Consider the following 14284-nt stretch of genomic DNA (forward strand, 5'->3'; position numbering starts at 1 on the left):
GGAAGTGAAAGGGACGTCAGGAAACAACCGGGAGGAGGGCGGGGGCCGGGGCCGGGGCCGGGCAACGCCGCCGGGCGCGCATGGGAGATGCGGAGCGCCCCGCGGGCCGGGTGGCGCCGCCGCGGGCCGCCGCTGCCGCCGTGCCTGGCCTGAGCGGCTCCGCCTCCGCGCGCGCAGGGAGTTAGTAGCGGCGGGGACGGGAGGTGAAGCGCCCATCCCCGCGGTGGCGGCCGCCCTTTCCCCGCGGCGGAGCAGGAGGATGCGGCCCGGCGTCGGGCTCTGAGCGATGGAGGGGGTCCTGTACAAGTGGACCAACTACCTGGCGGGTAGGCGGCGGGGGCCGGGGCCCAGGGGGCGGCGGCGGCTGAGGCTTGGGGCGGCCGGGGCCTGCGGCGCGGGGTCGAGGACGGGAGCTTGGTGTTCTCCGGGAGGCGCTGCTGCTGCGCGGCCGGGAGCTGTTTTTAACGGGCTGGCTAGGAACGTGTTTGCCGTTTGTGTTTAGAGCCAAGCCGCTGGAGCCGGGCCGGATCTAGTCGTGTCGCTCCCCACACGCTTCCGTGTGCGTGGCGTGGGGTGGCAGCAGGCCCTGCGCCCGGGCCGAGCCCCTTCGCGGCTCCCTCGCAGCACTGCGGCGTGGGCACCGACGCGCTGCCCCGGCGGCCCCACCGCGGAGATGTGCCCGGCCGCCGCGGTCTTCAGCTGGGAACGGGGTGGGCAAGGACCTCTCGAGACCTGGATCGCGCCCTGCCAAGTTCGCCAGGGATTCTTAACGGGACAGACTGCAAGGAAATGCCGTCTGAAGCGTCTTAGTCTAACGGCCCAGCCATGGCATTTCCCCCTCCACCTCCGTTTCCTCTCAGAAATAGCTTTAATTTGCAGCACAGAAACTTGCAGGGTATCCTTGCTTGCAGTTGAGGAACCATTTAAGCTTACATCTTTAAATCTTCAGTGCCAAATGTGAAAGTCTGAATTCTCTTTTAATTTACTTTTGGATGGTAACTTTTCTGAGTCTATTCTGTATCCTACCCTGTAAAACATAAAACACCCCTTTTGTTCTAGGTGAAGTATTCACAAAATGTGTATTTACAAGTGCTGCAGACAGAAATGCATCATATACCTGCAGTTGCTGTCAAAGCTCTGGTTTTGTTTGCCTCATCTTCTGTTGTAATAGAGATCCCACCTCCCTCTGGAGATGGAGAGACGGTACTGTCAAGGTGAAGCAGATTTCTTTTCTGACACTGTAATAGGACTAATTGTCCCTCCAGAGCAGATCGGTGTTGGATCATATGCCATGCTTAATCAGGCCTCCTGTTTGCCTACTTTGGCAGCATCTTCTTTGCCCCCTTGTTCTTCGGCACTTCATGTGTGCTGTTCTGCTTCTGCATATTCAGATTTTGAATGTGGTGTCAAACTCAACTCTCAAGGGTTAGAAAAAGTTGGTCGTGTTGCAAGGATCGTGCACACTTGCTGTGAATTGAAGTGTACAGAGCTTAATCTGACATTTTTCATATTTGTCTGCATATACTAGCCTTCCGGTGAATGAGAACAATTGTACTGTAACTAAATAGATACTTCATAATTTTGTCACTTCTTTGCAATAAACGTGGAGAAAACACATATAGGAAAAATTGTGCTAATGAAAGAAATAATGAGTACGAGTTTCTTTTCAAAATAGAATGGAAATTGTCATTTTCAGTTATGTTACTGTAGCAAAAGGTCACAGGTAATGAGCCCTTGTGGTGTTTGATGTAAACTTCCCATTTGAAGTCTGTTGTTTAGTTACTGTAAATACTGTAAACACAATAGACTGTTATGTCCACATGCAGCTAACTTCTGCGAAAAGTCAGCAGCCGTTTAAAACAGCAAACTACAGAACCCTTCCTTATGTATGTGCTGGCCAACTAAGAGCGTCTGCTCCTGTGTTTTAAAATTAGCGTGTCAGGAATTTCCTACAATTTCTGGAATACAGGAGGACATCAAATTTAAAAAAAAATAAATCTAATCGTATTAGTGGAATTTTTAAATGTTATTAGCAACTTTCTTGTTACTCCACAATCTATTTTTATAGCCAGAAATAAGCCGTGGTACTTGTTGTCATTAACGGTAGAAGCTGCGCAGCAAAGGAGCTTGTTATTGTTGCTGAAGCTTTGTGGAAAACATTTAGTTTCCTAATCATGATTCTATGATTCCTCCTTCATTAAAAGAAAACCAGAAGTAGAGCTTTGTTTTTGTTTCCCCTCAAATAATATATCTAAGAATTGGTGAAGTACAAATTTGTTACATATTTTGTCAAACTTGGGACACTCTGTCCAATTTCAAATTAGGTGTTTTTGTTCTTTATTTTGCTCCTGTGAGCCACTTGGAGTCTTTTAAAGTCCTTTGCTTCTATTTTTTTCCAATACCCGCATAATGTGAGACTGTAATAATCATCTGTGCTGTGTCTCTTTTTATCAGAATCAGACTATTGACACAGGCTCTGACCTGTGCATGCACTTAAGAGATAAGGGCAGCACAGAGTCTATGTATTGCAACACAGTGTAGCAGGAAAAAAACCAAACATCAGTGCATTTCTGAGCTGCATTTTAGAGGACAGGGTCTTCAGTCATTTCATGACTGTTCGCATATTCTTTGAGTAGAAGTGGTGATGTACACATACACTTTGAAATACTTCCTGTGGGAGTTGGTATCTCTCAATGTTTGTACATTTTTTCATTCTGTTTTTATATCTGAATGTGGATCTGCTTATTAGTTACCACTCTGCGTTTTGAAAGACACAGATGCTTACTGGTATAGCTAATAAATTAAAAAATTAGTTACATGTTATTATTTCCGTATCATGGAATTATGACATGATGTAATGGGAACTGTTCTTACACTTCTTGAATTAGTATTAAAACTTGTAATGACTTAATGTGAGTAGTATGAAGTCTTTAGCTGATTTTCAAGAATTTGTGTATTAGGTTTGTGTGGCAAGGTTTTGGTAGCAGGGTAGCTTCTGTAGCTTCTCTGAGAAGCTGCTAAAAGCTTCCCCTATGTCCAACAGAGCCAATGCCAGCCGGCTCCAAGACAGACCCATCGCTGGCCAAGGCTGAGCCTGTCAGTGACAGTGCACTCAGAGGTGCTACCCACCCAGAAGGGGGAAAAACCAGCAGTGAGAAGAGAGGGGTGAGAGATACGGCCCTGTAAGCACCAAGGTCAGTGAAGAAGGAGGGGGATGAGCTGCTCCAGGCGCCAGAACGAGATTCCCCTCCAGCCCGTGCTGTAGCCTGTGGTGAAGCAGGTTGTCCCCCTGCAGCCCATGGAGGCCCACAGAGGAGCAGAGATCCCCCTGTAGCCCATGGATGACCCCATGCCAGAGCAGGCAGATGCCCGAAGGAGGCTGTGACTCTGGGGGAAGCCTGGACTGGAGCAAACTCCTGATAGGACCTGTGGAGCCATGGAGGATTAATGCTGGAGCAGTCTGTTCCTGAAGGACTGCAGCCCAGGGAAGGGACCCATGTTGGAGCAGTTCGTGTAGAACTGTATAGCCTGTGGGAAGGACTCGCGCTAGAGAAGTTCGTAGAGAACTATCTCCTGTGGGAGGGATCCCATGCTGGAGCAGAAGAAAAGTGTGAGGAGTCCTCCCTCTGAGGAGGAAGGAGCAGCAGAGACAATGTGTGATGAACTTACCACAACTCTTTGTGCTCTTCAGGGGAGGAGGAGGTAGAGAAATCAGGAGTGAAGTTGAGCCCAGGAAAAAGGGAGGGATGGGGGGAAGATGTTTTAAGATTTAGTTTTCATTTCTCATTACCCTACTCTGATTTGATTGGTAATAAATTAATTTCTCCAAGTTGAGTCTGTTTTGCCTGTAATATGGTAATTGGTGAGTGATCTCGCCCTGTCCTGATCTTGACCCACAAGCTTTTTGTAATGTTTTCTCTCCTGGGGGGGTGAGCGTGAAGCTGCATGGTACTTAGCTGCTGACTGGGGCTAAACCACGACAGTCTGATACTAGATTAAGCCTCCTGTGTTATAATACACTGCTGCTGGATGGCTGCACCTTGCTCTGTTGGAGTGGTGATAGGCACCATGGACCACACTGTCGTATTGTCAAATACATTGAGTTCTTGACCATGCAGTTATTGCCATTCCAAGCCCTAAGCCAAGCAGGAAGTTCGAGTCTGGTATCGAGTTGTAAAATAGAGGGATAAACTGCTCCTGTTGTACAGACTGTAATGGGCCAGTGTAATTGTTATGCTCTACTGGAATATTTTAGTTCTATGTTATTTTCAGAAACAAAGATGATTTACTAGGCAAAATGGTTTGCGTTTAGTAGTGTTAGAAATTAGGGCACCTATTCCAATGAGTGTTGAGTTTTATGAAATAGCTATTCAAAAAAGAAAAAAGGGCAAGGAAGGAAAGGAATGCTAATATACTTTAATCTAAGGGAGCCCGTGACAATAACTTACTATGTGGTGTAATGCTGCATAGAGTTCTGGCAGATATTTGCATCTATGCATGAACTGCTCTGTTTTGAAGATGTGAAGTCAGAGATCATTATATGCAAAGCTGGTGAAAACCTTAGTAGAGGAGCTGGTGTATGCTGTTCTCGTGAGTGGACCTAGAGTATAAGCCACATCTCAGTTCCCTGCGCAGTGTCGGACTCCAAATTGTTGTTGAGTGATAGAGCTGGGCTACTTTCAGAGAAAATGGTTTGGCAATAGTTAAGTGTGAAATATAGAAGTTTTCCCTGAAATACAGTAGGCAGAGGAGGCCACAGTGTAGCAGTTTGTGACATCAGTCATTTAGTTGTGTCTTACAAATAAGATCCTACAATTTTAGGAAAGTCTGCCTGAAAAATATGCTTGAATGAGGATGGTTAGAATCATAGAATGGTTAGGATTGGAAGGGACCTTCAAAGGTCATCTGGTCCAACCCCCCTGCAAGGAGTAGGGACATCCCTGCTAGATCAGGTTGCTGAGAGCCTCATCCAGCCTGGCCTTGAACGTTTCCAGGGATGAGGCATCCACCACCTCTCTGGGCAACCTATTCCAGTGCTCTACAACCCTCATTGTAATTTATCACCCTTCAAAACAGGATTCCTTGGTGGCTGAATTAAAATTTAATTATGCTCTAGAATTAAATATATTGAAAACTGAAATAGTACTGGTCTTGCATCCAAAAAAAATGGGAGTGAAATATCCATGTAATATTAGTTTGGTTATAGAGTGGCTCTGATCTTCAGACTGTGCAGGTTGTTTACTTCCTGGTGTGTTACAAGAATAGTTTAATGTTTGCATTTTTAATAAAAGTTTCAGCAGCCAAAGAGCTGAATTTGATTTACAATTTAATAATTAGACTAAACTTTCCTTTTCATGTTTTTTGATCTTGCTAGGTTGGCAGCCTCGGTGGTTTGTTTTAGACAATGGGATATTGTCATACTATGATTCACAGGATGATGTTTGCAAAGGCAGCAAAGGAAGTATAAAGATGGCTGTGTGTGAAATAAAAGGTAAGAGTTAATAGATTTGTGCTTGAGGAAATTTTAGCTGTTGGGGAAATAGAAAAGATCACCTAACATACATTTTGCATCGCAAGTTTTTTCTCTGTTTTTGTTCATCTGTAGCCCAGTGTGACTGCTTCGTAGTTCACAAATAACTGTGAATTATGAAATGATGACAAAGGAAAATGTTTTTGACAGAGCTCTGTTTTGAGATTTAGAACCCACCATATATTCCTTTTTGTTTTAAATAGTTGTGTGCACGTGACTTATGCTTGAAGTTACTTCGGCTAGTTATTTAGTTCTACCACTTATCCCACTTATGACCAGGGGTAAGAGGCTGATTGACAAATGCTAGTTTTTCGGAAGAGCAGCAACAGTGACCCAAAACGGGAGGTTCTTTTAAACCAGAGGTGTTTAGTCTTTTGTTTTCCTGAGTCATTTTTACTTTTGTCACAGGGGATGGATGCATTGGAGTAAGTAAGTGAATTATTTGTGTCAAATTGTGAGTTTAGCCTGTACCTTTAGTATATTCTAAGCTGAAGGTCAGCCTCCTTGTGTAATAGCAAGGCATTATCTAACTCTCCATTGCTTTCAACTCTTAACCTCTTTCCAGATACCTGCAGATGACTGGGCTTGTAATGTGGGTACTTATATATTAAAATGTGAGACTTCTTATTTTACATGAGCCACCAAATATTTTTCATGTGGTAACTCCTTGTTGTTACTGTTTCCTTGGTCTAGATAAAATCAGTAATGTAACATGGAAGATACCATTTTTTGGCCATTCCAGTTGTTTGTTTTGCTTGCCATCTTGTTCTTTTGGTGAAGGAAAGATAATACTTGAAGACTGGGTTTGGTGCAGTCTCCTGCATCCATGGCTAGTGGGGAGTGTGAATCTGGAGAAACTATGGTTGATAACATGAAACTCAGCAGAGTATTCAGTTAAAGATGTAGTATTGAATATAATAGATGGTAAACAAGGTCCATGGCAGTTCTTGGTTCTAGGACTCTGAAGCCAGATTTTGTCTAATAAGGATATCTTTCCAGTTTTTAGCTTAGTCCTCCCTAAATTCTTGTCCTTGCAAAAAAAACCCTCTTCAGTTTGCCATGTTTAGACCAGGTTTGGAATACAACAGTGATTACAGATTCATACGCAGTATATTATCAATGCCGAAAGGAAACCTCATTGTACTTGAGTCTGGCCAGTGTTTGGTGTCTCCTGTTCCTATGTGTTGATTTGAAGGCATGCTGAGGAGAAGGATTGAGCAGCTCTGGGCTTCTTGTTATTTGGCAGTGGTACATTGTGATTTACTGTATTACTATGGGATTGTAATAGAAATTTTAAAATACTTTGATCAGTAGTTAATAAATAGTTGTTACTGGGTTGAGGATTTTTTTTTTTCAAAGTTTTTTTTTTCTCCTCTATCATAAGTTCATGCAACAGACAACACAAGAATGGAGCTGATCATCCCAGGGGAACAGCATTTCTATATGAAAGCAGTTAATGCAGCTGAGAGGCAAAGGTGGCTGGTAGCACTGGGGAGTGCAAAAGCCTGTTTAGCAGATACCAGAACAAAAAAAGAAAAAGGTATGTGTTGTACCTAGAGCATACACAATCTTAGCACTTTTCCACATGCTTGTTTTCAGCTAATAGTAGTGCAAATATTGTGGTAGAAAGTAACTTATTATTGTCTTTAAATATAAATCATAATTATTTCTAGTAATCTAAAAGGTAAATTCCCCCTTGATGTTTGAATTAGAAGTCACCATTGACCTCTTCTATCTTAAGAAGCTGGAACACCAGCAAGTTACTGTTACAAGAACAAACATACTGTTCATAGCTCTTGTGAAGCCATTTCATTTCTGTTGTTTCTATTCTTTGTAGTTACTATTATTTTTTCCATAATTTTTCTTGCATGGCTTAATGTAACCATTTCCAGCCACTTTGGTGGGCATAAATTTCATCTGCTAATTTTTTTTCTGCCTTACATTGCAGCTACGAAAGATTTCAACTTTATCTTTCCTAGTAGTGTGCCTCTTTCTTAATGGCCATTAAATTAGCATCAGTTATTCAAAGGTACAAACTGTTGTCTGCTTTAAATACTGTTCTTGACTAATTGCAGAATCCAATTTTTTTTTCAAAATTAAGTGAAAGTTTAAGTGAATTTTTAAATTGATATTTAGATTTAAATGAAAAATGTACTTAAAAATGAAAATGTGTAATACATGTATGCCGTAAATTCGTATTTCCTTTTTTTTTTATAGAAATAAGTGAGACCAATGTATCTCTTAAAACCAAAATGTCTGAACTTCGTCTCTACTGTGATCTTTTAATGAAGCAAGTTCATACAATACAAGAATTTGTTCACCATGATGAGACTCGCTCTCCTCCCAGCATTGAGGTACAGAATTTCTAGAATGGCATTGGAGAACCTAATTATATAATTCACCTCAAGTTTCTGTTCACATCTTACACTTTTTTTTTCATCTCTCTAACACTGGGAGATTTAACCTAAGGTCGATTTTTGAGTGCTTGTGTGTCTATAATACTAACAGTGATTATATGTGCGTAAAGTACCTGGATGATTTAACTCTAATTGTAACATGTATTAGGAAACAATTGTGTTATTGAATCAATCGGTTAAAAGACCGGAAGAGCTGCCATATGAGTTATGCAGTAATTCGTCTTGTTTCGCATCTCTGTTATGGGCAGAGTATTTGGAACAATCTCGTTTGTCCATTCTTTACTCCCTTGTGTAGGAGGATACTCCATTTTGTTGTCAGTGAAAGCTAGTGTTACAGATATTGGAAACCTGTGGCATAGATAAGCCTCTCTGAATATGCACAAATGAAATTATTCTAGTGTTTCTGCTTTTGAATGAAAGTTAGTACTGGAAATTATGAATAGCTTCATTCTTTACACTCTTGAGCAGCATGTGGACAATATTGTTGTCCACTTAGGGCAAGGCAAAGCAAGGGGTTGACACTTAGTCAAAACACAGCAAGTTGTTGTCAATTTACAGCAAGGTGAAACTGACCTGCAGGCTCCTTGCACTGCAGTGATGAAGCTGTTCACACATTCTGCTGCAATTCATTTGTTTCACTGAACGATCTTCTGATACCAGCTTGTCTGAGACAAGCTTTGCAGTAAAAATTCAGATGTCAGAAAGAAATTACAATTTTTTTTTTTATTGTTTAAATTAACCTCATTGGAAGGTGTATATTTGATTAAATAAAATGGGAAATGGAAGTTCTTAGTGTTAAGGAAGGAAATTAGTGGGTGTGTGGGAGTGGTGGTGAGAGTGAGTTGTATTAATATATTTGCATTTTTTTCTTGCTTATGCTTGTGCTTTCATTTATTTTCAGAACATGAATGAGGCCTCTTCCTTGCTTAGTGCCACATGTAATACATTTATTACAACACTTGAAGAATGTGTGAAGATTGCTAATGCCAAGTTTAAGCCAGAAATGTTCCAGCTGCCTCACCCTGATCCCTTAGTTTCTCCTGTGTCGCCATCACCTGTCCAAATGGTTTAGACATTTTGAAATATTATTTTTCCTAAGTGTCATGTTGTTGGTAGGATGGGGGGAGGAATGGCAGAAGCCTATCCTATTGCTGTGTGCTATGATGTCAGCAGTTGAAATCGACTCTGTTATGATCAGTACTGGTCCTAAATATAAATCAATAGTCTTCCATTCCCCGTCTTTATTTGCTAGCCTTTATGTAATCAGGGTAATTTGTCATACATATCAGGACCTTGTAATGAGGTATCTTGTAAATGAATGAGGCTTAAATTTTCCTCAATTCAGCTGTTTCTTGTTTCTTTTTTTTCTCTTTTTTTTAGAATGCTAGTTGTACAATGATCTTAAAAATTTCATAATCTTGCTTCCTGTTTACATAGATAAATGCTTTGTGGCTTGAAGCACTTCAGCAAGATAGCATATCTTTCAGTGTATATAATTCTTAATAATTAATTTTGCGTTAATCTGACATGCCCTTATTTAACAAAAAGTTAAATAATGGTAAAGATATTACATGCATAACTTTTCACTACTGATTGCTTCCTGTAGAAGGATAGCGTATGTGGAATCATCTTAAATGTCTTCTTGATCATATGTATAGATTCCAAGATGAGCTGTAGGGATTTTGTTGTGGGGATCTGTCTTTGTATTTGGATCTCTTGTCTCATTACCCTCAATCAGTTCAATTACAAAGCTATAATAGGTGGTTTAAATTAATAGCTTTCTTTGATATGCATAGAGATTTGACAGTGATATCAGAAAAACCACAAGGAATCAAAGGCAGGATTTGGCTTTATTGTGTAATTGGGAAATTAAGCTGGTAGAGGAAAAATGTCTTGGTATTTCTGTACATCATAGTGATTAACAAATGAGTAACTTGGGATCAAGAGAGAGTGAATTCCGTAGAAACTAGGTAGTATTTTTTTGTAGTAAACTGTTTCCTTTGTGAATGCTTTGAAACTTTCAATATTGATGTCAATCCGTCTGTTTTCATATAGTTAAATCAGATTTTTAACTAAGAATGGTTGCTTTTAATTAGAAAAGAAAGATTGGCCTCTCTCTTTGTAGAGACTGTACATAAAGTAAAAATTAATGTAGACGTGCATATTATTCTTATAAGTACCTTGTGACATTTTTGGTGTGGTTTTTGTTTTTTTTTTTTCCTAGATGAAACATTCCATTAGCCACCCTGGTCCTTGCTATTCAGAAAGGTAATTTTCTATGTTAATAAGCTTTTTTCTTATGCCTCAAAAAACCTCCCTGAACCTGCAGCATTAAAATAAAAATGTGAGAAGAATTGTTCACTTGGGGGGAAAAAAAAGAGCCAGCATAACTTGGTCTAATTTTGGAAACTAAGGATGCAGATTGTTGGTGTTGGTGGCAAATAATGCAGCTGCTCTCTCTAATACACTTAAAATCTCTTCATGCTAGAAACTTAGTGCGAGGGACTTATTCTGACAAGTTCATGAAATTAGACATGAAGCTTGAAACGCTAACATTCTTTTTGAGTCAGTATTTCAGATTCTTGAATTATTCTGTGTGCAAAGATTTTATTACATTTTCAGGCTTTATAATTATGAAAATTAGGAATGTTCTGTTGACTGTGTTAGTTTAGTATAGTGAAAAACATTGATACGAACAGTTTAATCACAGCACCAAAATTATTTTCAATGTAAAGTACATTAAGTTTGTGTGAGTTATTACAGATTTTGCTTCCTAATAGATTCATTTCTTTTGTAGGAATAATCACTTTGTAAAAGAACCAAATTCATCCCTTCACCGATTTTCGCAGCAGCGCAGAAGAACGTACTCGGATACAGAATCTTACAGGGATACTCCCTTTGAAGATTCTCAGAGTAAGTTTGGAAGAGGGGTGGTTTTCTTTTGTATCTTTCTGTACAATTTATTGCCCAGTTTACAGCAGCTGTTCTAGTGCTGATATCAATCAGGAAAAAAGTTTTCTTAGTTACACAAAGTACTGGTTGCAAGATTCCTCTGTTATAAATCAAAGCACTTGTGTAGTTTATGTGGCTGACATTTGCTGGCTTTTGTTGATACTGAAAAGGATCTTACAACTGGAGTAGTTGTATTGAAATTGGTGAGACTACTGGCAAGATAAAATAGAGACATAACCAGAAAAGGAGTATTTGTGCTAATAGAATCTTACATGAACATTGTTCTGGTAATTGATGTGGAATACTGTTTGCCACCTGCTTGTTGTCACAAAACAAATTCCTTCTGTCAGTGGCGGGAGGTAATTTCTACCCAATGCATTGCGGAAAGATGGTTCATTTCAGTGGCTGCTTGCCTTTTGTGGAGAACAGCACTGTTCTGAGAGAGTGCAGCCTTGCCAATAATAAATAAAAACAACCCAAAAACTATGAAGTGATGTCATGATCAGAATATTATTCCCTCCCGATTAGATGGGCCTACTGAGTTAATAGCCAGCTCTTCTGTGGTTTTTCCTTTTGAGTCTTGCTGTCATTTTGAGTCCGTCCTAACTCCTCTCAGGGGGACTTTAACTTAACTATTTTGTCCTGACTAGTTCTGGTTTAGTCTTGCTTCCTTTTGGAGTGCCTAGTGCCTCACTGGAATTGCAAAAACTGAGGCCTATGCATTGCTGAGGGCCCACATGAGCACAAAGAGGTACTAATGCTTTACATTCTATCATGTAGCAAGCGTTTGCACCTCTGCACCATTTCCTTGGCTCCCTGATGCTCGTGTGTTGCAGAGTGACCACCTCTTTCACGTCACTCATCTGCTACCAGCACAGGGTATGCCAGCATGTATCCCAAGCTAGTAAACTTAGTTTAGATCCTAGTCTGTTTTTTTGCTAATGTAGGTGCACGTCAGTCTAGCTTCCTATAATGCAAGGCTCTTGTTGTTACCATCTGGACCTTCTGGTGTTGGTTACCCAGTCTGACTCTTTTCAGGACGAGAGCAAAGCATTTGTCTTGTGTGTTTCTGCTAATACCAGGCTTTCTTAGTTCCTTACTCTGGAAAAGTCCAGAGTAATTATGCTACTAATTGCTTATGTATAGGAAATAGGAAATAGTTAGCAAATAGAATAACTGACAGATTGGATGAGGTTTTTAGGGGTTGAAAATTAAATACATATTGATATTTTCATAGGATCTGCTCACTGTTATAGAAGTGCTGTCAATGGAGATGTGGTATCATCAACCATTCCTGAAGAAAATAGATCAGTGTCAAAGGAAAGATCTGAACTGGAAGAGACTCTTTGATCCTTTTCTTCTTGAAGAAACTGAAAGTTCGATTTTCTATAAATAATGCTATGCAAAGGCTGCTGTAATTATACTGTTGTTATAGGAAGTAGTCATTTCCCTTTTTAGAAGGATTTATCTGCACTTTATAGAATAACATAAAAACTATCTTTGAAGTGTATTTTATCTTTATATAGTTTATTTGCAAAAGTATTTTCCTAAAATTTCACAGTCTGAATGTGCATTTTTTTTGGAACAAATGATCGCTTAATAGATAAGCATCCACATTTGTAAATGTAGCTGTTTTTAAAAAGTGTGAACGTCTGACTGGTACATTAGTAAACCTAGCAGGTTATAAACTTTAGCAAAAAGTTTTCATTTTTCTTGAGAAAATGCAACCTGTGCCATGGGCCTCTTGGTCATTTGTAGCAGGTCATCCACCAGGAGCTGTTATTAGCCCTGCAATGGCTTTTTGCTTGTGTAAGGGCTATGGGAATGGGCACTAATGGGTCTACTCTAGCAGCTTGATGGCAATTGACATTGCCTTCTCTAAAAATGTGAGGATATACATAATCCAGTCCTTATTTTTAGCCAATGAAAGTAGAAATATTTAGTGTATTTTTCTAAACAAATGTATAAAAGTAACTTAATATGAAGCGTTTGTACCAAACATTGGATATTTAATAGTTTTTATTTATTTATTCTTTTTTGCATTAAAAATTTCTACCTACTTTCACTCCTAAAGATCTACTAAAGGCTTCAAAATGTAATAAATTGTTTCTGGGATGTGTAGCATCACAAGTAGCTAATGCAGCACTGTTAAGATTTACCATACTCACTTAAGATGTGTTTTTAGTAAGTATTATAGAAGCAAGAGCTGAAATATTAGACCATTAAGCTGCTGTTGTAATGAGTATTTGTATCTATACATATTTTATTTATGACATATTTATAAAAAAGGGAGCTTCTGTTTTTGTGACTCCTTAATATCATTTGAGGATGGTATACACTAGGAGATGGATTCTGCTCTCAGTTACATCAGTGTTAATTTGCATTAACTGTAAGTGAGATCGGAGTCTGAGTCTCTTAATAATTATTAAGTAATATAGTATAACAGTGCCTACTAGCACCTTGGTCCATAAGGTTGTTAGTGTTAGAGTTGTAAGCTTTTGGGGATTTTGGGGGTATTCATTTAGGGATAAACTTGGTCTATAAAGTCTTAGCTGTAGAGCACTTTAAGCAAGCCATTTACTGTTTTTGATTTACACAATTGTTAAATAAATGTACAGGGTTTTTTGCACTCAAGCACATACCAAAATCTGTTTTTTATTATCAAAGCTTCTTTAATTTGGTTTAACTAGTCTTTCTTTTGTGTATATGAATAATTTGGTGTTTTTCAAGCAGGCTGGAAAGGACAGATGGGAATGGAATTGAAGCTTTCCTTATAAATTTCTGGAACATTGATTTATCTAAATCAAAATAGATCCAAAACCAGAGGAAAAACATATGAGCTGTTGCCCATATATAAAATAGCAGTTTATAAACCGTTATGTCAGGGTCAAATGGAATGGGATGGCTCATACAAGTAAAGTTATTTGTGGATAGCAGCTCAGAGCTGTCATTTGTGCTCTGTTCTGTCAGTTTTCATGCGACTAGCATTTGCATATGCATATCAACCACACACATACTTGTACTTCTGAATGTTTGCTTTAATGTACTCTATATGACACTTACGACAATTGTAAAAATGAGTATTAAAAAAGACGTTCAGAGAAGCAAACTACACATTGCAATGAGAGTGTTGTCTTGAATCATATGCTGTTTTAGAGCTGCTCACTGAGATTTCTGCCAGCTAGCACAGTGTTAAGTACGTGTTACATTAACGACATCTTTTTCTGGCTTTCAGCTACTACAGAGAAAATAGTTTGGGTTCCACATTGTGCAAAAATCTTTGAGCCTGATCAGTCTCAGCAGTAGTAAATATTTTTAAATATTGCCACAGATAGTGTTGTTTAGAGGAAAGCTGTAATGATTCGATTAAAGCACAAAATGTGCA

At 39.6% G+C, this 14284-nt stretch overlaps 1 protein-coding gene across 4 annotated transcripts in view; it reads left to right on the forward strand.

The window, feature by feature from the left end:
* Positions 1 to 64: 64 nt before the first annotated feature.
* The window catches only part of PLEKHA3 (pleckstrin homology domain containing A3), a 109888-nt gene continuing 95668 nt past the window's right edge, over positions 65 to 14284 (forward strand). For 3 of the 4 annotated variants that reach the window (XM_086750522.1, XM_086750523.1, XM_086750524.1), the window contains exons 1-7: positions 65 to 326; positions 5375 to 5491; positions 6915 to 7070; positions 7748 to 7884; positions 8849 to 9013; positions 10172 to 10215; positions 10745 to 10860. In XM_086750522.1, the coding sequence (XP_086606648.1) occupies positions 287 to 326; positions 5375 to 5491; positions 6915 to 7070; positions 7748 to 7884; positions 8849 to 9013; positions 10172 to 10215; positions 10745 to 10860 (775 nt within the window). In that variant the 5' untranslated portion in view covers positions 65 to 286. Of the gene's footprint in view, positions 327 to 5374; positions 5492 to 6914; positions 7071 to 7747; positions 7885 to 8848; positions 9014 to 10171; positions 10216 to 10744; positions 10861 to 12136; positions 14014 to 14284 lie in introns of those variants that run through there. The other variant, XM_086750521.1, reaches the window with a different exon arrangement.

The sequence above is a fragment of the Chlamydotis macqueenii genome, chromosome 6, assembly GCF_036417535.1.
Source record: "Chlamydotis macqueenii isolate bChlMac1 chromosome 6, bChlMac1.mat, whole genome shotgun sequence".
Lineage (NCBI taxonomy): Eukaryota > Metazoa > Chordata > Aves > Otidiformes > Otididae > Chlamydotis > Chlamydotis macqueenii.